Here is a 26,168-nt window from a genome sequence, read left to right as displayed (position 1 = left end):
CCTTCCTTCCTTCCTTCCCTTGTTCCTTCTCTTCTTCTTTTTCTTCCTTCTACCTACCTACCTACCTGAAGTGGCAATAAACATAGAATTATAGTATATATAATTTTTGCAGCCTGCTTTTTACTTGAAAATATATTTGACAATCTTTTCATGTCAATAAATAGCTCTCTAAAGCATCATTTTAATGACTACTTAAATATATTATGTTACAGCCGGATGGCTTTTGAAGCACTTTCTAAACAATGACATATTAGACATGTAGCATTATCATCAAAAGTAGCTGAAACATGTAGAGATGAAGGACCAGACAGTGAATTTAAGATTAGTGCCAAAACAACTTTTCAGAAGTTTGTAATTCAAGAATTATGTCCTCAGTATTATTTATGTGAAAAAAAAGGAAACAGCACTGATTCTCAGACATTGAACTTTCCTCTAAAATTGGGTTTAGCCATTATTAAACCTGGCCCACTTTGAGAAATGCTGAAGATTGCATCACATTAGTCCTATACCTTGCTTACCAAGCAAGGCATCTTAGATACTGTAGTAGGCAGAACTCTAAGATGGACCCTGCCTGTTGAACATGTCCTACATAACAAAGTCCCTAATACACTGACCTTGAGTCAGTCAAAGATTATGCTTAGTGTGCCTGACATAAGCAGGTTGTCCTTTAAGAGAGAGTTCAGGCCATTTCTGAGGGAGAAATTTAAAAACAGAGATGCTCATCTGCTGGCCTTTTAGAAAGCAAACAGCCATGTTGTGAACTGCCTACAGACATAGCCACATGGCAGGCATCTGAGTGCAGCCTGCAGTTAGTGAAAGGGGTCCTTGGCTGATGGCCAGCAAGAAAACGGAGGCCTCAGTCCTACCAGAACAAGGAACTGAGTTTTGCCAACAACCACAGGCTTGGAAAAGAACTCAAGAGTTTCAGAAAGGAACACAGCCCAGCAAGCATCTGGATTGCAGTGATGTGACATGCCAAGCAGAGCACCCAGCTAAACTGTGCCTGGACTCCTGAACTCGGAAATGTGAGATAATACATTTATGTTGTTTTAAGCCACTTAGTGTGTGATAATTTGTTATGCAGCAGTGAAAACTAACACAAATCATGTCATTACTCTTTGGTGGGCAAAAGGGGAGAATACATTAGAATAGAAAGACATATCTGTTTGCTTTTTTAATATTTTTTGATAGATCACAAAGTTGTGAGTAAAGAAATTATTAAGTCCTTTAGTATAAATAAGTACTTCCAGGTTGCAAATATCCATTACCTCCTCCCCATTATTCTACAAGGCTCTGGATTATCATTTAGGGAGCTTCTAAAACATTCAGAGAAAGTCCATGCTTTCTGTGGAGGATGTGCATGGAGGAGTCTGAATGGATTGGTATCTCCATTGGTATCTCCATATCTCCCAATAATACCTGTCAGAGTTAATCTCATCCAGTAAACATTCTCTTTCATTAACAAAAGTGTCCCGTTATAGATAATAAGTCATATTTTCATCTGACCCATAAGACTTCTGATCCACTAGAACCATTCTAGAAAATGCAGGAGGCTCTTAATCCAACATTTTTTTTCCTTGAGTGGATGGGAGAATGGAAAGCAAGTTAAGTCTCTAGAGGAGTGGTTTCTAACCTATTTAAATATAATTTCCCTTTGAAAATCTGTTGAAAGCTATGTACCTCTTTTAGCATTGTTATGCACATAAGCACAAAATTTCCAACATATTTGAAGGGATTTATAGATCCTTCCAAAGCCCATTCATAGATCCCTTTTATTCTTGTAGTCCACATTAAAAACTCAGCTTGAGTAGAAAAATCACAGAGCCACTAGTCTGAAGTCAGTCTGAACTTGCCTATTTATGACTGGTTTTTAGGACCCCAGTGATGCCTCCTGAATATCAGGTATAGGTCAAGGTTACTCATCTACCTTCTTGTCAGGGCCCACTAGAACCATCAATAAAAGTAGATTACGGCCTACAACACCAATGGCAATATGCTATTTCAATTCTGGAAGAAAGCAAAAAAAAAAAACAAAACAAAACAAGTGTTACTGCCACAGTAGGAAAGGATAGGGAAGAAATGGTGACTCAAAGTGTCATCCAGTTAAATCAATACAGGTTTTTTTTTTTAAAGATTTTATTTATTTATTCATGAGAGACAGAGAGAGAGAGAGGCAGAGGGAGAAGCAGGCTCCCAAGGAGCAGAGAGCCCAATGCGGGACTTGATCCCAGGACCCTGGGATCATGACCTGAGTCGAAGGCAGACGCTTAACCATCTGAGCCACCCAGGCACCCTTCAATATAGGTTTGAGTTGATGTTCCTGATGATAAAATAAAATCAAGAACAGAAGTCTAAATAGCCACACAGAAGATTGCTTTGTAGGGTAGCTCAAATGTGCATATTAAAATATACAATGTATTCTCACTGTTCACAAAAAAAAGATACATTTTACTCCCACTTTTCAGTCACCTTATAGGGACTTCTATAATGCATTCAGTGTTCAATTAGTTTGTCACACCGCAAGTGTGGGGGTTAACCATTTTCTTCTCCACACTTTGTAGGAGTCAACAGAATGAAAACATCAGCCCTCTGAATAGGATTTGGAGGATCAGACAAGGTTTTCCTTCTGTTTCTGAGGGCTGAAGAGTGTTGCATAATTGGAAAAGTCTGAAAACCACTAGCCCATGTACCTCTATTGACTGGGATTAAGACATTAAGGGAAATATTCCTATGTGGTCTTTTCTTCCCTCTTGTACTGGGGTTTCTAACAGGTGCACTGTCTTCAACTCATAGTAAATTTACTTGGACAGACTTTGTCCATACACAGGAGAGACCTGCAATTTTCAATTATTTTAACACAGGAAAATATTCAGGGATCCTACATGGCCACTGATCCAAGCTGCATTTTCTAATCCAGTTTTGTTAGGAATAACGCTTATATGTATGTCCCTGACACCAGGGTCTATTTTGAATTGGTTCCAAACTCAGAGGAAAAGAACAAATAGCACTCTATGAAGTTACTATCAATATACTTTGTTTTGAACAAAAGAAAATTATCTCATTTTTCCCCCTCTCTTGGCAATGGAAACTTCTAATGGACCTAATTCACATGAAACATATTGATAGGATTACTGCTTTGCAGTAGCTGCTATTAGGAAATAGACTACAAATCCCAGGCCAAATGAGCCTCAGTGAGGCTCTTACTCCAAAAGTCTCTGTAGAGCCAATAGTAACTAGAGCTCAACATTAAGCCAGCTTTAGGGTATCTTGACAAATTTGGTCCTCAAATTTCTGTCCTTCTAGGTTATTGGGATAAGTCAAAGTCTGCCAGGATATTTAATCCCAACTATAGATTTTACTGACAAAATTTCATTAATCTATTGGCTTTACAATATAATTTTGTTTTCTAGAAACTTGAATAAACTAAGAGAGTGAACAAGGAATAGAAAAACGGTGTTTTGAAACTTCAAGACAGAAGAGTGATAGAAGCATATAGTAATGTCCAGATGAGTTAAGAATCGGTCATGACTGGGAGAAATTATTTTTACAAATTATATCTGATAAAGAACTTGCATCCAAACTATTCAAAGAACTCTTACAATTGGATAATAAGAAGGAAAATGACCCAATTTGTAAAATGGGCAAATATTTGAATAGACATTTCACCAGAGAAAATGCAGGGATGGTCAATAAGTACATGAAAGACACTCAACAGCATTAGTCAAATGCAAATTAAAACCCCAATGAGATACTACTTTGCACCCACTAGAGTGACTATCATCAAAATAAAAAAGACAGTAAGGTGAGGATGTGGGGAAACTGCAATCCACAACCCCCATGCATTGCTGGTGGGTATGTAAAATGGTGCAGTCACTTTGAAAAACAGTCTGGCAGTTTCTTTAAAAAGTTAAACACAAATTCACCATATCAACAAGCAATTCTACTCGTAGGTATCTATTCAAAAGAAATGAAATCCTCACAAAGACTTGTACCTAAATGTTTATAGCAGCATTATTCATAATAGAAATTACCCAAAATGTCTATCAACTGGTGAATGGATAAACAAAATATGCTATATCCATAGAATGAAATAGTATTAGGTGATAAAAAGTAACAAAGTACATATATATACTGCAACATGGATGACTCTCAAAACCATTATGCTAAGTGAAAGAAGCCCGCTGCAAAGCACTACATATTGTACGATTCCTTTAATACAAAATACACAAAAAAGTCAAATATATGAAGAAAGAAAGTACATTAGTAATTTCCTGAGGCTGGGCTGGGAAAGAGAACAGACTGCCAATGAGTGAAAAGGATTTGGGGGGGTGAAAGGAATGTTCTAAAATTGGATTGGGGTGATAGTTGCACAGCTCTGTAAATATACTAAAAGTCATTGAATTATACACTTAAAATGGATGAAATTTATGGCATGTAAATAAGTCCTTAATAAAGATTATTTTTTGAAAAAAGAATTCATCTGAATTGGACAACAACCAGTGTATCATCGATGAGAGAAACTAAACAGATAAACTATTTTTGAAGGGCTGTATGGCAGTGTCTATCAAGACTTTAGATATATATACCCTTTGACCCTCCAACATTTTTAGGAATTTGTCCTACATATGTACTCATATAAGTGCACAAAAATCGATGAACAAGGAATCTTGCCTGAAATAATTTGAAATTTTAAACCCCCCCAAACATTCTAAATGTCTTTTATTAAGGTAATATTAGGGTAATAGGTAATAATCATAACACAAATTATGATATATGCACAAAATAAATTATTATTCAGAATTTTTTAAGGAATAAGGTAGACATTTAGGTACTGTGGTGTCTAAGATACATTGTTAAGTAGAAAAAAAAAGTAAATTATGTAACATATACACGTTCCCACTGGTATAAATAAAAGTGTTTGTACATGCATGGAGAATGAAAAGATAAACCCTAATATTGTCTCTGAAGGGTAGGGTTTGGCTAGAAGGGAATAAAGGCCTTTACTTTTAATTTATGTATATTTTTACACCATTTTAACTTTTCACAAATAACATGTATGAGCCTTATAAAAAACAAATGTAAATTAATTAGTGAAAGCCACTAATGAAAAAAGCAAGTTAAAAAAGAGAAGCGGTTAGTTGGTCACCACTTGAGGATTGACAGTTAAATATACTGAAACTTCTGAGGTAGTAAAAAGGAACCCTACATCATAGTTAACTTATTTTGTGAGTGATCCCCATAGTCTCTGCACTGGTGCAGCACAAGAAAGGTAGCTCTTAAGGGTTTCAGTAGATCGTATATGGCATTATACGAGAGATTTTAAATGGCCGATTATATAGATAGCTCAATGAAGATACCACTCCTAGAGGAATCATGGACAATTTTCCACCTGCTCCTTATGGTGGCAATCTGTTCAGTATTGAACTGTTTTTCTCTGATGGAGGAGTATAAAAAGACCGTCTTTGCTTCACTCTAAGTACATGACAGCGGGGTAGTAATAGTAACAATTACTATTTACGGAATGTCTACTCTGGGCTGCTGTACTTTACATGTACATATTTTCCCGAATCCTTGCATCAAGCGTGCAATGTAGCAATTATGGTCCTCTTTCCCTCATTTGACAAAACAGGCTCAGAGAATGAAATTCCTTGCAAGAAGGGGCACAGAGAATACGTGTTCATAGAGCAAGGTCTCCTTGCTGTCAAAGCTGACGCTCTTCCACCAAGTCTCACAGCAAGATAGAATGCTATTTATTAGAGAGAACACCTTTGATGATTTGAACAGCCAAGCAGTGTCACATCAAAGTTCAAATGCTTACCTGTTCATCTACCTCTTGAGAACTGTCAACGTCAGTGCCATTTGTTTCAAACTTTCCATATGTACCACTAAGAGATGAGCTGCTGTCACTTATGCTACTTTCCAGGGTGCCTGTGACACTGTCACTAGCTGGCCGTGAGGACACAAAGAGGCTGATGTTATCAAAATCCTCATCACCGAACCTGTTCTCAGTGTCCACCTTCTGTGCTTTCGCTGGGTTGTAGGGTTTTAAGAAGGAGGAATACACATATCCTTTTATAACTGGATATGAATAAAAAAGAAAGAAGAAACAAGGTCATTTGTATGTACCCTCACTAAACATTTGTGTTTAGAGAAGCACAGAGAGGCCCCTGGGAAAATCTCAGCTTGAAAAGAGGTGGTACTTCTGTGCGTTTCATGCAAAAAAACTTACTTCCTGTGTCAACAAGCCACCTGCTTGTACTCCCCAGTGGATCCTTCTGTTCCACCACAGCCACCAACTCCCCTTCCAGAAGATTGATGTCATATTCTTGGGTAGCATTGCACTTCCGCTTCGCTTGGTAGAGTTCTTCTTTACTGTATGTGGATAGAAGTTTGGAGCGGTGAATGTCAGTTTGACGGGGCACTTCTGGCTGGGAGAAGTAAGGAGAAATTTACGTTTAGATAGATGTGTAATAAAATTTTCACTAAGCCAGCAAAGATTTCTTCTTTGGAGAATTTTTTTTTTTAATGTTGAAGCCATACATTGATTTGGGATTATTTCAATGTTGAAGCATTGATGGAGTTATTATTGTGAAGCATCCAGCTGAGTTCTGTGGTGAAAAATTCTCTAGTTAGCACATGAGGGCAGTGTTGCAGAGAAGAAAATTCAGCCGAGTATAAGAAGGCAGAGGTTCTAATCCCTCTTCGATGGAACAATTTTTAATTTTTGCCATCCTGTAGACAATCCCTTGCGTATCAAGCACTTGATAGGTAATATTTAATTAAGTAAATTGTACGTGTGCATGTCTTTTCCTGGGAAATAATATCAGTAAAATAGTCAGGAGGCAAGAGCCTAGGCCCCTCCCAGCTCTGCCTCTAGTGACTTCGAGAAGCCACTTCATCTCTGCAGCCTGGGATTCCTTATCTAAAAAAATGAAACAGTTGAACGACTATGATTTTGCTCTACAAAATTCTATTCATCCATTCAACAGATATTTATATCTGTTGTCAGGCACCATCTTAACAGCTTGGAATGTATCACATACAAAATGGGTAAAAAATCTATGACCTTACAGAACTCATAGTATAGAAGGAAGAAATAGACAAGAAATCGTACATATAATAGGTTGGTAAATTACAGGATATTAGAATGAGATAAGTGATTTAGAAAATAATAGATACTGTGATTTGAACAAGGAAAAGTAGTGAGAGTTATTGTCAGGAATCCTACCAAACTCACCAGAATTTGCACAGGCTTCTTCTTTTCAAAACTAAGCTTCCTCTCAATAAAGGTGGTACTGTTGTCCTTTACAAAATTAAGATTTTGAACCTCTTCTAGTACTTGATTCTGAATTTCAGAGATTCTTGAGGCCAACAGTGGTACCTATAGGTAGAAATGATATGGCATTGTTCTCAAACAACTATTTAACCATATTAGGTATTAAATTTAGTAGAGTTGTGACAAACAGAGAAAGTGTAAGATAGCTCCACAGAAAAAAATTAGGGCAATGTTAGAACTTTTGGATAAAAATGGTCTAATTTGCTGTCTCCAGAAACATCACTAAAAATGATAGGGATAATTGTTTTTAAAGGCTCAAGCCTAGAGGTGCCTGGGTGGCTCAGTCAGTTAAGTGTCTGCCTTTGGCTCAGGTCATGGCCTCGGGATCCTGGGCTCGAGCCTCACGTCGACTCCCTGCTCAGTGGGGGAGTCTGCTTCTCCCTCTTCCTCTGCCCCCTCCTGCCCCCCGCTTGTTCTCTCTCTCTCAAATAAATAAATCTTTAAAAAATAATAAAGTTTCAAACCTAAATAAAAGAATAGAAGAGAAATAAAAAGCAATGGAATTTTGGAAGAAGGGCTCAGGAATCAACGGCAGAAGGGTCCCCCAAAGTGGTCGGGTGGGATAGTGGGAAGGAGAAAGAAGCTACAACGAGAAGCACTGGTTAAGAGCCTGTGCTGGTTTTAAAACAAATCAGCAGATTCTTTGACATGCCTCTCATAAAGAGGTGCAGTCCATGACTTCTCTCCTCAAAAGTGCGCGGGTTTTTAAAATTGCCTCCACGAGTAGAATGTGGACCTGAACAGAACAACAGAAGTAATGTTATCTGACCTTCAAGATTAGGCTCAAAGAGACCAGGTGGTTTCTGCTGGTTTCTCTTGGGACACTCACTCTGAGACCTGGAAGAAGTCCAGTTGCCCTGTGGCCACCATATCAAAGAACCATGTTGAAAGATTGGGTGGGGTCGGTCTATGGAACTCCAACTGTGCTCATTCTCAACTATTTGAGTCTTCTATCATCATCCTATCTCCCACCCCAGACAGGGGCTTGAGGAAGTCTTTGAGATGACACTAGCCCCAGCTATTATGAGACTGCAACCTCACAGAGGCACTGAGAATGACTACCCTGAGCCCAGGGAACCTCCAGAACCATGAAAGATAATAGTAATAAGTGACCATTGGTTGCTACATGCTGATATGATTTGTTATAACCACGCAGTTATAGACAACCGGAAACATCCAAATATCCATCAGTAGGAACAGGTTGATACACAAAACCATGCAAACTGTATGATTCCATTTTTATGAGATACAAACCAGGCATAACAGTCTATGGTAACACATTAATGCATCCCCAGGAGGTTAAAAAGCAAATTGCAGGATGGTGCTGTAATATCCCAGTTTTCTATAGGAAAAATATATACATATTTGCATTTACTTCTAGTGGCATGAAGAAACCCTAAATGGATAAACTAGTAACAATGGGGGTGGGGGTAGGGGATGGGCGGTTAGGGAACAGGAGTCTGTGTGAGACTGCTTATACATTTTTATGTAGTTTTGCCTTTGAATCATGTAAATGTAGCACCTGATTTTTCAACTTAATTTATTCAAAGGATAAGTTAAAAGTTAATTAAATACACAGTAAAAAATAAAATCAGGACAATTAATTTTCCTCCAAATGTTGTCCATTAAATATCTAACCAGCTGAATAAGAATTAATTGAAATGAAGGGCAAAGAAACCACACTGATCTTTTAAGTTGATATTAGCTTGTAAATATCATTCTTCTTCCTCAGGAAAATCGTCATAAAATCATATCCTAATGGAAAGCTAAATTACACACACATGCACACACACACCCCCTAGACTTCTTTACATAGAGGAAAACTAAAGCAAAAAAAAAAAAAAAAAAAAACTGGTTTGATCCTGTTGCTGTCATTACATGGAGATGGCTTTCTTTTTGGATCCACGTCTTAAATAGTCATAGTTAGCACTGAAGAACCGTTGAGTAGGAGGAGATTACAAAATTCAAATTGATAAGCTTCAGCAGAGCATCAAGCAGCTGGAGCTAAAAGGTGTTTGGCATTTGAAAAGAAACCTCCAAGAAGACCTAAGGTATGCAAGGCACAATAAACCTGAACTAGGAAACTTTCCTATGGAGAAAAGAGAAATTTAAAAACTGTGACTGGCTTCAGTTAAATACCACCCCACCCCCCACGCCACATGCGCACATGCACCGCACACGTGCACACCATGAACAGAGCCATTGCACATGGCTGTGGTTTCTAGCAGATCCTGCTGGCCTAGCTAGCCAGGTGCTGGTGCAGAGCTTACCGGCGCCACCGTGGAATAAACCTGCCGAGTCGCAAGTGTCAGGTCCCTGAGGAGAGCCATGAAGCTGCACAGACAGTTCCACAGAACCTTCCGAGCAGCCTGGTTGAACACCTGGAGCTCCTCCACGAGCTGGGCATTGAGGGCCTCGTACTCCTTTTTGGCCAAGTCTGACTCATCTCCTGCTGCCCGTGGTAGGGAGCTATTGCAGTCCAGCAGTTTGTCATAGCGTTTCTGGATGAGCTTCTGAGGCCCTGTGAATAAGGATAGCAGGGCCGACAGGGGCATCAGGACGAGCCTCTGCAAATGGGCTGCCTGCCGAGAGAGAAAAGCAATCCTGTGACAGAGTAAGGAGCAACCAGTACAGGTCCTGCACTACCACCAGTAGGCTTACTTCCTCCCGGCAGGAGCTCAGAGGAAGACAGGAAAGTATGTAGCCAAGTTAAGAGACCATGTGATCTGGGGCACCTGGGTGGCTCCGATGGTCAAGCATCTGCCTTCAGCTCAGGTCATGATCTCTGGGTCCTGGGATTGAGCCCCCCATTAAAGCTCCCCCAACCCCGATCAAGTCCCATATTGGGCTCCCATCTCAGCGGGAAGTCTGCTTCTCACTCACCCTTTCCCCTCTCCTCGTGCTCTCTCTCTCAAATGAATAAATATAATCTTAAAGCGAGAGAGAGAGAGAGAGAGAGGATGTGATCTTTTTTGTCCAACTAAACCTGCTCCAAGACTTAAAACAGGGACTCTAGACTCTAACACTGAATGTAAAGAGTGAGCAAGAAGAGGAATACAAAAGTTAAAGTCTGCACACCCAAAATGCACTCCATGTTTCTCTCTAAAGCCATTGGTTTTGTCATTGGGGTCATCTCCTTCAACACTTTCCCCTTCCCCTCCTTTCTAATTCCAGAGCCCAGCGGAGTTACTCCAGCACAGGGGTGGGAGGCAAACTCCAGTCTTTGACCACTAAGACTGTGCAAATGACTCACCATATCATTCCCTTCCTTTGCTGACAATAAAAGGAGGGTAGTCTTAGAAGACACTGTATCCTATTCCTCCCACATCTGCCCAATTCCCTGGCTACCCCGATGTCTCATTTTGGGTAGACGAGCTTTTTACCGTATACAGATAAGCACCTCCTTATTTTTTTTAAAGATTTTATTTATTTATTTGGCAGAGAGAGAGAGAGACAGTGATAGAGAGAACACAAGCAGGGGGAGTGGGAGAGGGAGAAGCAGGCTTCCCGCGGAGCAGGGAGCCCGATGCAGGGCTCGATCCCAGGACCCTGGGATCATGACCTGAGCCGAAGGCAGACGCTTAACGACTGAGCCACCCAGGCACCCCTAAGTACCTCCTTATTATAGGTATTTTGCTCCTATGATAGCAAAGACAACAGAGTTATTGCTTTCTCTTTAAATACATTGAAAGATTAAGCTGATGCTGGTTCTGTTTCTTAAATTTTTACATTTTAGGGTTAGTAATTTTGAGTCACTGAAAATGAACTTCATATTACCCCCAACCCCATGCCAGCACCTAAGTATCCTAGATTTACTTTCTTCTATTTCTCTTTCCTCCCCCTCTCTTCTGAAGTGCAATAGTATCCTATGTTTGCTGACTGCCGACTTTACGCTTTATCATATATGCATGGATTACTTGATTGTTACAGCAATTTAGAAGCAGGTTTCTCTTTTGTACCCTGGAAGATGTCCTAGGGAATCAGCATAGGAGCAGCAGCTTTTATTAATTAAACAGCCTCTGGTAACTTTGTCTGAACTCATGGGAAATCTACAAGAGAGGGGAAACCAATCTCTTACTGGCACTAGCAATAGACTACACAGATTAAATTTGATGTCTATCTTCTAAAATAATCGATATATACCTGCAGACTGTTTAATGAGTCCTTTGACTAAGCAAAGGATCTGTTTACTGTTCTGATAAATTACTATATTGTAACTTGACTGGATTCTACAGGTAATTACAATATTACAACATAATTACTATATACATATATGTATAGTATAGACATATATGTCTGTGGTCACAGGATATCCTGTGACCACAGACATAAACTGATTCCCATTCACCTGGGCATAGGAATTACGATTGGAACAAATAAGAATTAGATTTTCTTTTAATATTTTTTCCTATTCAAAATACATACGCAAGTACTTTTCAAGGTAGATAAGCATTTTTCAAAGTTAGATAAAAACACTGCTCTGCCTTTAGATAGATTTTTGAATTCTTAGGAACATTTGATTTTTAAAAAGGAGTTTAATACACTTTATTCATAAGTAAAAAAAGTTACTTTTATATTGATCATTGTGATAATTATTTTAATTTAGCTTAATTTATCATCTTGTGGTTTCATGCAAGGAGGACAAGAACACAGCTCTTCTTCTATCAAATTCTGGACATGCTTGCTGAGGAGAAGGTGTATACCATGCTCTTATGTGGTGCTCAATAAATACTTATCGACTTAAGACATTGGAATTAAGATAAAGAGCAAACCCTTAAGGACTTTTCTAAAATGTGCTGTCTGTAATTAAGCCCAGAAAATGTATAAAGAACTAGCCACACTGTTTCCATTTAACATCCATCGTAAAAACTTCTCTCTCTCTCTCTCTTGCTCTCTCACTCTCATTTATCTGATCGATCATTTTAGTTCAGATGTAATCCTGACTTGCCATTCCCCAGTGCCACGAAATAAGATGCTTCCGAGTGTTTTCTACTGGCAGGTGGGGCTGCATCGCTTCCTAGGATTTGGAAATATGTGGGGCTATTCACTGGATGTCATGACTTGAGATTGGGGGGACATTATTGAGATTTAGAGCCTGGTACACCAGGAATGCTAAGCATCCTCCAACACAAGGGCCTCTCAGTGAAGAACTGTCTGACCCAAAATGCCAATAATGCCAACACAAAACTGCCTCTTTCAAGGACCTTCAAGATGATGAAAGAGTCTATTATGGCTTCTCTATAACATACTACTATGATATAATAATACCTATGGAACACAAGATACTAAATTAAAATTAGTACTACTCAAACTAATTTACCAGCCAAATATTTCTAGGGTCAAGCAGGTTTTTAGGATTCCCAAGCTATGTTTTATAATTCTGTATATTTTACAGAACTCATAGAAAACAAACTCAGAGGTAAAAGCCCTTTCTCAATACGAAGGCTTTACTTTCCAGTATATAGTGTGTTAATAAAAGTCACATCTTCAGAGAGTATCTTCGCTCCTCCTGTAAGGACTCTGGACTTTCCCAGAGACTCCGTTAGGAAAATCACAGCTTGCTAACTTAATAAATCTGTCATCTATCACATGCAGACTTAAACTAAATGTTGATTTTAAAAGCTACACAGAGACGCCTGGGTGGCTCAGTCGGTTAAGCGTCTGCCTTCAGTTCAGATCATGATCCCAGGGTCCTGGGATCGAGTCCTGCATTGGGTTCCTTGCTCAGCTGGGAGCCTGTTTCTCCCTCTGCCTGCCGCTCCCCCTGCTTGTGCTCTCTTTCTCTGTCAAATAAATAAATAAAATCTTAAAAAAAAAATAAAGGCTACACTGACTACTCCTAGAAACACAGTCTGGGACACTCTTAAATTTTGATCATAGTAAAAAATCTTCACTAACTCACTTTAAAATAGTTAATAATGAAAAAAAAAACCTTCCTGTTTAAATCTACTGATTTTGACATTCGTATTTGCTTTAGTGCCTGTTTTATTTCTAACTCTAGAAAAATAAATAAAAAGCAGCTTTCCTCTTAACCCCACTTTCTAATCTATCTGTGAATATAAATAACTTACAAAGTCGTCACAGGGATTCAGGGCATTCCTTGGGGCCTCCGAATGGCTCCTCTCCTCCTTGTCTTTGTTGCATGAGATCTCCTGGAGCTCCATGACACTCCGCAGCGCTAGGGGCATGGCATCCTGAAACCCAGGGACAAAGTCACAAAATGGGCCAAGTTCTGAAGTTCCATACAATTAAATATATCCCAAGTGTGTACTTCATCATCATAGCCCTCCATTACCACGGAGAGATAAAAGGAAAAAAAGGAAGTAAAAAAAAGTCATGAATACTCTGTACAATGAGGTTATGTGTAACAATCTCTTTTCTTATTTTCCCCGTCACTTTCTCCTACTGCTCTGTACGACAACTTCTCTATTAAGTGGACTCCATCCTAAGGTCCCTCATTGGCCATTCTTCAGCATTCAGGTCTTACTGAACCCCTTATTTTAGAAATCACTCCTTTTTGATTTATGTCTTCAGTTTCCCCTAGTGAATTTTTAAAAGAAGATGCTCATGTTTTTGTTGAACTGGTTAGTAGAAATAGAAGACTTTCCTACAGTTGTTCCCAAGTTGCATTCACTTCATGAAATGTATATGAAGGACAGGGTCCCCACTGCTCTGTCTGGCTGTTATAACTGAGTTTTGGTTTTCTTTTCACAGAAAGCAGAGCTTTAGGAAGAGATTAGCAAACCTGATTGGAAAATCAGGCTTTGCGTCAGTTAATAAATGAGAAAGGAATGTGGCTTCTTGGTTACATAACATAGAACCTTTTTTCCAAATCATCATGCCTGTTAACCTAATCCTCTTTTGGTATGATAATTTACCTACGCATGCAAACATCTGCTTTCAAAAATAGATATCCAAGATAAAAACTGGAAAATGGGAAGGGGGTCATTTGTTAACTCAGTTACGTGGAATTCTACTAATTGTCTACATCTCCCAGTCATGACCATTATCAAGATGTTGTTGAGGATACTATGTCTTCTTTATGAGATCCATTCTGTCTCTACTAAATATAATTATACTGCACTTCAATTGATCTGGTTGTCAGTGATTCTCAACAAGGGCGGGAAAACTTCCTGGGGGATTGGAAATTAGTGGGGTTGTTTTTTTCTTCTACTATGGTTGTGTAGGTGTATTTGCATATTGTAGTTCTTATTATGTTGTAAGAATTTTCCTTTACACTGATTTTCTTTCATGTAGACCTACCTACCTAAGATTGAATTACCTGTGAATTTCATTCAGAACTCTAAAGGGGGCATCATGAAACACCAGTTATAAAATAAATAGACGTGCTCTGTTCATCTAGGGTTGTGTGATTGTATGTCCTTTTTTTAAGGTGGCTTCTCAAAGACTTACAGGTAAATTTGAGATCCACATGTGGGTTTCTGCAGTTTTTATATGGCCTTTATGTTCTGCTCTTTTTGCTCTTTAGTTCTCTAATTTCATTTTATGTCCCCCTTTGATTTCCTTTTTTCTTTCAGTACCACTTTTAAATTTGCAAATATGTGTTTTAGGTACTAGAAAGGGATATGTTAGTATAATCCAACAAATAAAGAAAATTTCTGCCAAATCAATTTTGTATTAATGAACTCATCTCTATTAAAAGGAAAGCGTGCTGATGGTCCACCACCATGTGGCAATCATGTGAGCTTATGTCCCACAACATGGCGACTTCAACTGGGAGAAGGACGGAGCAGACACGGGAACAAAGAACAAAATCTACATCCTTATACTGGCTTCCCTCACCGGCAGTTTGCAGTCTCCCAAATTTGATACAGTATCAGTGAATTTTATCATATAAATTCGATCACATAAATGCACGAACATTCACATGTGCTCTTCAGAATAACCGTGGACATCAATACCTTCTCGTAGAAACACTGGAACCGGTTGTCTTACCTACCTGGATATGCTGAAGACAGAGGGAAATGTTCTTCACGCAATGCCTCACCGTCTTTTCTAAAGATCTAAACAGCTTTTCTTCTCTATTGAAGGTATTGTCTTTCACCTATAATGTAGATGAAATTCTTTATTTTTATAACTCGAACAAATCTGGTGTTTTAAAGAAATATCACAGGCTGTATTAGCCCAGCACATGACAAAGAGACCCGTGGTTGAGAAGAAAACCTTCCATGTCATGCTGACTGCCTTAGCACAGTACTTGCTGTGTACAAGCACACAGCGCAGCTTCAGTTAGTGTGGCGAAGCCGCACGCTGCCGGTTAATCCGCCGTTTGGCTTTCACAGAGCTCCGTCTATGTGATGGTAGCTGGGGCAGGTAAAACTTTCTCTGCAGTTTCTAATGGCATATATTATATATGTACTCTGAAAATATGCCCCATTTGTGGGTTCGTAAAATAATTAATACAAGAAAAAATCAAAATTTAAATAAGATGAACATTTCATATTTTTTTAAGATTTTATTTATTTATTTGACAGAGAGAGACACACAGAGAGGGGGAACACAAGCAGGGGGAAGTGGGAGAGGAAGAAGCAGGCTTCCGGCCGAGCAGGGAGCCCAATGTGGGATTCGATCCCAGGACCCCTGGATCATGACCTGAGCCGGCAGACGCACAAGGACTGAGCCACGCAAGCGCCCGGAACATTTTATCTCTTTTTTTGTGTGTGTGCTTTATTTTTTTTTTAATTTTATTTATTTATTTGAGAGAGAGAGAATGAGAGATAGAGAGCACGAGAGGGAAGAGGGTCAGAGGGAGAAGCAGACTCTCCGCTGAGCAGGGAGCCCGATGCGGGACTCGATCCCGGGACTCCAGGATCATGACCTGAGCTGAAGGCAGTCGCCCAACCAACTGAGCCACCCAGGAGCCCAACATTTCATCTCTTGACTGGAACTTACTGTTTTGTTGCTATGACTCATCCCAATTAATTTCACCGTGGTTATTTAGAAAATATACTTAGCTTCTTGGCTAAAAAATGCGGTACTTCTTTACCAACTCAAATTTGAAAGGTTGAATGTGATCTTGGCCAAAAGAGTCCTTTTGTGGGGAAAACTCAGCAGAGTTAAGAGAGTAGTCACATGTGTTCAGTTATTTTTTGATATTTTATTTTATTGATAAGACCCTAATTATTAGTATTAATGGTGAGAAGTATTTCTTGGCTATCCTAATGGTGACAAAAGAAGAGCAGAACCAGCTTCATGCTGCCAAAATCTGTGTGAACATGCAAATGATTTGTGGCATATGGTGGGTATTCTTTGGTTTGGTCCTGGGTAGTAACCATAGCTGCTCTCTGTTCATAGGTCTGTTAATTTAAGATGGTTGACCTTGGTGGGGGGTGGGGTGGGGAGGATCATTGGCCTTAGAACTGAATGCACAGAAAATAGTGATATTTTATTTTATTTTTAAACCCCTTAATATTGTTTATCTAAAAAGCTTTTGATTAAATAGGTGGCATAGTTCCTTGTAATTCACACAACATTCAATACCATCTGCCTTATGATCTCTATGCTCTAATCTAGTTTGATGTATAGAACAATATGCTGGGGCAGACTATTTTATTTTATTTTATTTTTTAAAGATTTTATTTATTTGACAGAGAGAGACACAGCGAGAGAGGGAACACAAGCAGGCTTCCCGCTGAGTAGGGAGCCCGATCTGGGGCTGGATCCCAGGACCCTGGGACCATGACCTGAGCCGAAGGCAGACGCTTAACGATTGAGCCACCCAGGCACCACTGGGGCAGATTATTTTAAATGAGGGTTTCAAGGACCCTTCACCAGCTATTTTGTGTATCTTGGCAGAGATCCAGATGATTCTAAAATAAGAGATCCAGGGATCACAGTATGAGAAATATTGTCCAGTTCTACATTCCTATAGCCAAGCCCTTCTCATGCTGTCTTATTTTGCTGGAATATGCTGCTGTCCCTTTTTCTGCATGGCAAATATCTGTTTAATTTTTTTAAGGACTCAACTGTCACCCCTTCTATGAAACCTCCCTGGAATTCCTGTTTTTTTCACCGTAGAAAATTAATTGCTCCCCCATGTGCTCTCACAACACTAGTTAATTAAGTGATTCTCTCCACTGATAAATGGCAAGCCTTTGGGATTATTTTTTGTCTTAGTAAAAATAATAGCTAACATTTATTAAACACTAACTATGTTCCAGACATGGTGCTACAACCTGCTTTCCATTTTCTCATTTTAATTCTTCTAAAACTTTACAGCATAGGTGCCACAATTAATCCCATTTTAGAGATAAACAGAAGCTTGGGAGCTGTGGCAGGGATAGTTGATGACGGGGGAACATCCTTTTACTGACAACGTTTGCACCTCTAGTTTAAGTTGGACGCATAGCTGCCCAGCCAGCGACTACCCCTTCCAGCCTCCCCTGCCGCTGGTTCTCCCCTCGTAACTGGTTTGGGTAAATAGATGTTAGCTAAGTGACGTATTTCATTTCTGAATTTTGGCCTTCCAGCATTGTCCTTGGTACAAGACTGAAGGCACAGTGGTGACCCAACTTCAACCAAGCAGCTGAAGACAGCATGTTTGGGGAACAGCAAAACCCTCCAATTGGGGACAATTGGGTTCCTACAGAATTTTGTGCAGCACAGCCCACATCTCAGGACTATTGTAAGAGAGAGAAAGAAATGACTATCCAGCTTCAGCTACTTTGTTTTGGAATCTCTTTGTGAAAGGAGCTTGGCCTTTACCCTAAATAATATAGAAAGTTAAAGAAATTTACCCATGTTAATAGGTAGGACCAGGATTCAAACCCAGGGAGTCTGAATTCAGAATTTCTTTGTATTCTCGATCTCTAACACAGTGTCTGGTACATAGAGTTCAATACATGTGTGATGAATTGAATAGAATCTTCCTCTTGGGTAATAGTTTTATACCCTAACTCCACCAAATATTTCACTTGAGCTGCTGACAAGTGCAAAATTGACTGATTTGAGATTTATCTCTTCTGCAGTTCAGCCTATGCAGCTGATTTTCTGATTAACAGTGAAATGCTTCATTGCTGACAGGCCATCTTCTCAAAAGATTAAGGGGAAAATCTAATTAATATCCCTTCAGGCCACTTTACCTACAATTCACTTTTACTCCACAATTGGAAAATATCAGAAGCTGATGATAAATATGTTAAGGAATGTAACAGCTTCTACAAAAACCTGCTCAGAATTAAGACTTCCCTATTGTTCCTCAATAGAATTGTCTTAAGTCAGAAGCAACAATCTAAAGAGTAGGGGAGAATTGTGTGCATGACATTTACACATGCCTATGGAGGCTACAGTCTCTCTCAAACTGAATTCCCAATCCAATTTTATTACTGTTGCTTTTAGTTCAAATGTCTTGATTTTCCTTTCCCTGATTGGTGACCATACACCATAATGTCCCAAACTTCACACATTATAGTTTCGCATTGGGAGAGGGGCCTGGAGTTACTTCCTGCATGCAATGGACCCAGTGAGCCCCTAGAAAAACACAAAGAAGTATTAAGAACAATGATACATGCCACGGATTCTAAGAATGTCCATATTGGATATGGAATAGGAAGGAAGTACAGCCACAAGACGAAACAAAAACAAGGCTTGGAAGAAGTTGATTATACTGACAAGTCCTAAAGAGGAGGCCACTGCATGCCATATAGGGCCATAGGGCAATCACTGGTTTTGGTCATGTGGCAGAAAGGAGCAAGGGGAAAGTCAAGGTCAGAGCCTTTATTGTGGTTTTTGTGGGCAACCCTACAGAAATAGCTGATCAGGATAAACAGTTTAGGATGGGCCAGTTTGGGTAATTCCCATGGGCTTTGGGCTTTCATGGTGGTTTCTACTTGCCTGGTACCTCGTCCTAGGATGATTTAAGGCAGAAGAACACCGGCTTGGTGTGTAAGAGATAGATTAGAACGTGTGGGGGGCTATAGACTCAGGGCTTGGTTTGCATATGAAAGAATTGATCCCAGCTGAGCCCTTTGCTTTCTCTAAGAATGGATTAGCCCTGGGAGGAGCATCTCTCAGGGCCCAGCAACTTTTTCAAGATGTCAAAACATTATAAAATACAGAAAGTAAAAAACCTAATACACCATGCATAAAGGAATTTATATGTATGTGAGAAGTAAGAAGTCTGTACATTAAAAGTTGGTAAGCAGTACTACACTGTAGTGATATGAAATGATGAGGATGATGATGATGATAGCCAATACGTATTGAGTGCTTACCATCTGTGTTAGGTACTTTCTTCATATGCATCACCTCATTTCATCCTCACAAGCCCTCCACGTGGTAGGTCCTAGTATAATCTTGATGACTCCCTTGGATTTAAGCTATGTGCCCAAAGGCATATATTGATTAAGTGGCAGAAGTGACGTTCTAATCCAGATCTGGATGACTTCAAAGACTTGGCCCTTACTTTCTGCCCTGTGCTGACTCCGGCAAATGTTCACGGTTCCAGGATTGGAAAACACTGAGCAAGCTTGCCAGGCATTCAGAAGAGGAAGAGGCCACTACTACCTTAGGGTCAGAAAGCTGCAAAGACTTAATGGAAAAAAGGAAAAAGACCATGTCCGCTAAAGAGTGAAGTAGATAGGACAAGCCAAAGAAAACCAATGCTGAACTACCATACGGTAGCCTCTAGTTCAAACTAAAAACCTTAGAAATGTTAACATAATAAGTGATGAAATCAGGCAAATGAGAAGAAAAAAAAGTACCATCTTAAGAACTGCCCTGCCTTCTTTTGGTTAGAAGCCCAGTGAATTACCATCTCCAGGCCATGAACTTTCTATCTTGTGATTCTCAAAGTGTGTTCCATTGGTCACTTACTTCAAGGTCATTTAGCTTCAAAACACCTGGAGTTTTGTAAAAATGCAGACCACTAGGTTGCACCCTTGAACCAGGTGGAGCCCTGGAATCATTTGGCAAGCTCCTCAGGTAATTGTTCCACCCCTTAAAGTTTGAGAGCCTTTGCTAATCCATCCATTATTTATTGGGGGTTGAGATGAAAGTGGTTCAAACCAGGCTAAACAGCTGACACAGAAAAATTGCCCAGTAATATAACGTGCATGGGGGTGCAGAGAGAGGAAGAGGGTCAAGGCAGTCCACTAAGGTAGGCACCTAAACCCCCTTTTCTTAAATAGGTGAAATAAAGATAAGATGAATATTAAGGGAACCCAAAAGGAAAGTGAGGTTTTTAAAAAGCAGAGATAATAAGTTAGGGATGAAAGGAGGACATTGCCTTGGGTGCGATCATGTACTGGTTGATGGTGAGAGTTAGGACGTCTGGGGCATCCCACATTGACCCCTGTCTTCACGTCCTTTTCTCTCCTTTGCTTCCTGAGTGGAAGCACCATAGCTAAAATAGTGTCAAAACCACCCACACTCCATTTCCCCCAAGAGAGGGAGAAAGAAAGAATCAGCATCAGGCAATGACCTTGATTCTCAGTGTTCTAGAAACAGCTCTGATAACAACCAACAAAACCCTCACAAAAATATCAGCATTCACACGCTCCAGGAGGATGTATATGGCCGAAGAAGAAAAATTACCTGGGGTTCTCCTCTGGTTAGAATCTTTAGGTGATTTGTCACTCTTTTTGATTTCTTGCTAATTGAATGAATGTTTAGTTTAGACAATTTATCTTTAAGTGATTCCTCCTCATCATTCTTCTTGTATTTTAGAACTGAAATAGAAGAATGCAATCACATATCTGAACACGTGCAACATAGAAAGTGTGTGTTTCATCCAAAAAATTCAAGATCCATTTTTAAGATAGAAATCTATGTGATTTTTGACCCTCTGACGCAGAAGCAATATGCTCCGGCCCCGTTGCCTGAGCATAAGTCCAGCTGCCCAACCCACTGACTGAAAACTCAGCTGTCCAGGGGCTTGAGCTCCTCAAAGCCCATGGTCCATTTACCTTCCATGTTAAAGAAATCTCCGACACTGGAGAAAAACTTTCTCTCTTCTCAGATAATACATTTGTTATCTTCAGTCTCTAGAATGAAGCATCAAAGCCTAGCTAAGAAGACTGCACCGAGCATAAGGAGACCTCAGACTCTGGAGTGGCTCTCCACTAGCTGAGACTTTTGGGGTAAGTTGAGTCACCTCTCTGAGCTTTATCTTTTTATCTTTAAGATCACTTTCACCTCTCATATTGTTCAAAATGTTAAATATTTCTAACATTCAGTTTTGGTCAGTGTGCTGGGAGATGGGCAATCTTACACACTGTTGGTGAGGATTAAACCAATACAGTTTTTGTGGAGAACATTTGGGCAGAATCTTCTAAACGTATTGTCTATGACCAGGAAGTCCGTGCAGAGAATTTGCTTTCCATAATCAAGCATACAAAGTTTTGTTTGCTACAGCATTTTTTTTTCCAATAGCACAATATTGGAAACCATCAGAAAGTTTATCCACAGAGGAAGAGTTAACTAAATTAGGACACACTCAGAAACAGAATACCAGGGAATCATTAAAAAGAAGGCCAATATTAACTGGAAGAATGTTCATGATATGTAATTAAGTTTAAAAACCAAGCCCAGCAAACTGTAGTGCAACACATGTTCAGGACAGATGGAGAGAAGGAGAAGAAAGAGAAAGAAGAAAGAAAATAGAAAAAAAAACATAGAAAGTCTGAAGAAAACTTATGACATGTCAGCTATGCAAACTGGAATCATGGGAGTGGAAAATTTTTCCACTTTAACACTGTGAAGGAGTTTAAGCAAACAGAAAAGTAAAAATAATAATATAACAATTTTCTTTCAGCCTTGTCAAATCCTAACATTTCACCTTGCTTATCTTCATAAAAATAATCAGCTGAAGTTTCTCTGATCCCCATCTTTGGTCCCTTTAAGGGGATTATGATCCTAAAGAATGGGGTTGACTATATCTGTATCTATTTTTACACATTTATTGTATATGGATTTGTACAATGCATAGTATTGTTTTGAATGTTTTCAATGTTTATACAAATGCACCATATTGCGTATATATATTCTTCTGTCACTTGTAATTTACTTTTTAGAAAATTCAATATTGTGTTTTTGAGGTTTATTCAATTGACACATGCATTTTAATTTTTATGTTCTCATGGTATCATAGTGTCCAATACACAGTCTGTCCATTATCTGGATAAATATGTAAGCTATTTTCTTCTTGTTTTTATGAACAATAGTAGTTACTAGTATACCTGTCTATGAGCATATGGGAAAGAGTTTCTCAAATATCTAGAGATTGATTTTCTGAGTCTTAGGTGTGGGCATCTTCAACTTTACTAGATATTGTCAAATTGTTCTCCTTAGTGGTGATTCCCACTACATTCTCACCTGCAGGTTGAGATTCAGCACCTAACGTTATCCCTAAAAAATCTTTTCGCTAGTCTGATAGGATGGGAATGGTATGTCATTGTAATTTTAATTTGCATTTCTCTCCTTATAGATGAAGCTTAGTGTTTAAAAATGTATTGGTCTTTCTGAATTGCTTCCTTTTATTATTAACCTTTTTTATATTAGAATGTTTTTATTATTGATTTAATATCAGTAATTATATATTCATCCTTTGCCTATGGACTATCTTTTAATTTGTTTATGGCATCTCTTCAACTTCTACAACTTCTACAACTTTCACTTTTTTTACTCTAGGCCCTTCTTTATAATTTTAGTTTATTAATACAAATACATACTATTTTTCCAATAAAAATTTGGAAAATAAAAACAATAAAAATAAATGAAGTTGTTGGAACACTTAGCGCCAATGTCCTACCATTGCTGTAATGTTGAATTGAGATTTAATGTTAGAAGTACAAAGCCAATTAAGAACTAACAGACACAAATCACACTGACAGAGGACCCACACAATCTATCCTGATGCATTACTATATCCGGGATGACAGAAACTATGTAATTGTGCCTCCTGTTTTGAAATCTACATTCCACTTCAGACGTGAATTTTACATCTTGGCTAACAAATACCTAACAATAATTTCATAATTTGAGAAAGAAATATATTTGCTCCCTTCAATGGGGCAATTATTGCTAGAAAATCTCCATTCTTTATGTGCCAGAACCAGATGAGCTTGATGAATACATCAAGCTGGGCCTGTTTCACCACTGATTTGGCTGGAGCTTCTCACTGCTCCAACTTCCTGGCCATGCCATGTCTCCTTCTTCCCACACATATTGCCAGTGACAGTAGGTCTATGTGCTATGGTATTTTCAGCCCACAGTATGTCACCAGGCATGCAGTGGTCAACAGAGGTTGAGTATAGGGCTGCTTGATTTTTTTTTTTAAATTGTCTTTTTTTTTTTTTTTTTTTTGTGCCTCATGATCTCCTGAATCCAGCTGGCCAGGCAAACTACTCTGCTCCTTAGCCTCTAACTCTAGGTATCAAATGATCATGATCACTGCAACTGCTATAACTACTTAGATATTTTGATTCTCAGAAGTATAAGCATAACACCCCAATCACAGAAAACACTCAATTCATCATGTCTCTTCTTACCTAAATCTTTCCGTCTTTTAAGTTCATTGATGTTCACATTAATGTCTTTTACTGCAGTGAAAGCATCTCCCAGCGCCCTGAAGTCTGGGTGAGAGGGAGGGGTGGAGCCCCGGAGTTCACACAGTAAGAGGGGGTATTTCATTACACGCTGGATTGGTTTGATCATCAAAGAGCCCATGTCCAGTAAGTTTGGCTTGCCTCTACAATAGAAACAAATAATATCAGCTTCACAGACTTTTGTCTTATTAACTCCTCATTTTTGTGATTTTTTATGATAAATTCTGAAACCGTTTTTCTCCTTTATTTTTTTCTCCACTTGGCTGCCTACACTTTCTAAAAAAAAATGAAGCAAGAGCAATGGATGACAGAGAGAAGCTAGGCTGAAAGACCCTACTCCTAAGCAAAAACCAATAAGAAAACACATGAGTGTATCTGTCCACCAAGAAGGACTCAAAGCAGGATTTCCATCCATGTTCCATTTACACCTTTTTTTAAAATAACAAGATTCATAATAATAGTGGTAAATAATTTTAGAATGCATTTTTCCATGATAACCAAGAAAAATGCATTTTACTGATGGTATTTTTGTGATTATTAGTGAGGAAAAGAAATTCATTATTTAAAAAGATGACTTGCCAAGTATAGTCCAAAGAAAGCATCGTCTGCTCTGTTCTACCAAATTGAATAGTTGAATTCATAATGTTTCAGAGGTTCTACCACAGTCCCCAAAAGAAATTTATAATAAATGCAACAGTTCTCTAAATTAATTATTAATACCACCACTATCACTAATCATTGCTCTCACATGACTTTCCATGATTTTCCATGTGGAATACTTCTTAGCCAATAAATCTTCAAATGGCTACACAAAAGTGAGCACTCATGCCTGACTCTTCCTTTAGGAGCTTCTGAAATGAGAATAGAACAATTCCAACTAGCCAAGCAGTTCACAGGAAGTAAAAAAGCTAGAAGCTTGGTCATGTCATTGTGCAACTCACTGTCATTCGTTTTTTTAATGAGAAGTCAGTGGTTTCTAAAAGCCTTTTTATGGAAAGAGGCAAATAAAGAGACACTATAAATGGACATGGGTAGAAACTGTGCTTTGAATCCCCTCTGGTGGACAGATATACTCAGTTGTTTTCCTTTAGGTCTTTTGTTTATTTGGCTTTGGTTTTTGGGTTTTGTTTTTGTTTTTGTTTTTGTTTTAGTAGATAAGAATATAGATGGTTTTCAAATCCTAGTAGGTGAATTTTTTATTCTTCAGTTATTATTTCTAAATATTAATATAGATAACTTACCACATCATTGGAATGATGAATAGATCTAAAAAACTTTGGACAAGATTAGAAAAGTTTATCATCAGAAAAGGTCTGAAAACACCTTAGAGACCATCTAATTGAACTCTTCATTTGACAAATGAGAAACTAATAAACTTTGATGATCATGTGTATGTGCACACATGCTTACACACACACACACACACACACACAACCAGTCACCCTCTGTCACATCTCCCCATCTTTATTTTTATTGTAACACTTATCAACTCTCTGGAATCATTTTGTTTCCCTATTTACCAGTTTATGCTCAATTTCTCTGTCATCACTATGTCTCTGGCATGTCATATGGTATTTTCTCAATGAATATTTGGAGATTGAAGCGATAAATTTCAGATTTTCTGTAATGTGCTTTGATTTTACATTAAATTTTTTCCCCAAAAACATTGCACAATGGTCCTGAATAATAGACTGAGGCGTTTTATCACATGCTGAGAAAATAATGTTAGTATAATAGAAAAAGACGGAAGCAAACCAAAAGGCAACATTTTTTTTTAAGGAAAATCAAAGTAAATATTAAAGGTCTACAGGGAATAAAAAGCTGTTTTAATATGATTTATCTTATACTTTCTACCCATTTACATCAAATCTCTTAGGGAAGGGAAGAAGGGTTGTAAAAAGATGTAAGAAGACAGGATGGCAAGCAGGGAATGAGGGAGATAGGGAGAGGGAGATGTTTTGGTTTCCAGGAGGACTGGGTGAAATGGATGGGAAAAAATGTAAATCTATTATGAATGCTAAAAAAAGCGACACAATATATTTTCTAACTGATCAAAAGCAGAGCATTTGAATATGAAATACAGCATTTTCTTATATATCTCAATCAAAGAGTCTTCAACAATATGACAGTTTAGAGAGTTAAGTAGAAATAATTCCCCTAAATAAAAACAAGTCTGGAATATAGAAAGTATTAACTTGACCAGAAGAAATCATATTATTTGTATGAATATGACCAGAATTTCTTCTACATGTTTCCTTTGACTATCA

The 26,168-nt window shown here is 38.6% G+C and overlaps 1 protein-coding gene across 2 annotated transcripts in view; it reads right to left on the bottom strand.

Moving 5' to 3' along the window:
* ARHGEF38 (Rho guanine nucleotide exchange factor 38) overlaps window positions 1–26,168 on the bottom strand; it is a 121,723-nt gene that overhangs the window by 7,216 nt on the left and 88,339 nt on the right. For both annotated transcript variants that reach the window (XM_025873731.2, XM_073891203.1), the window contains exons 6-13: window positions 23,845–24,044; window positions 20,891–21,024; window positions 15,297–15,401; window positions 13,408–13,530; window positions 9,607–9,918; window positions 7,238–7,381; window positions 6,230–6,428; window positions 5,819–6,078 (exon numbers count right to left, since the gene is read on the bottom strand). In XM_025873731.2, coding sequence (XP_025729516.1) covers window positions 5,819–6,078; window positions 6,230–6,428; window positions 7,238–7,381; window positions 9,607–9,918; window positions 13,408–13,530; window positions 15,297–15,401; window positions 20,891–21,024; window positions 23,845–24,044 — 1,477 coding nt within the window. The remainder of the gene's footprint in view (window positions 1–5,818; window positions 6,079–6,229; window positions 6,429–7,237; window positions 7,382–9,606; window positions 9,919–13,407; window positions 13,531–15,296; window positions 15,402–20,890; window positions 21,025–23,844; window positions 24,045–26,168) is intronic.

Source organism: Callorhinus ursinus, unplaced genomic scaffold, assembly GCF_003265705.2.
Source record: "Callorhinus ursinus isolate GAN/ISIS: 27379988/994484 unplaced genomic scaffold, GSC_fseal_2.0 scaffold4, whole genome shotgun sequence".
NCBI classification, from domain to species: domain Eukaryota; kingdom Metazoa; phylum Chordata; class Mammalia; order Carnivora; family Otariidae; genus Callorhinus; species Callorhinus ursinus.
Note: the sequence above shows the minus strand (reverse complement) of the source record. Positions and strands in the feature narration are given on the sequence as shown.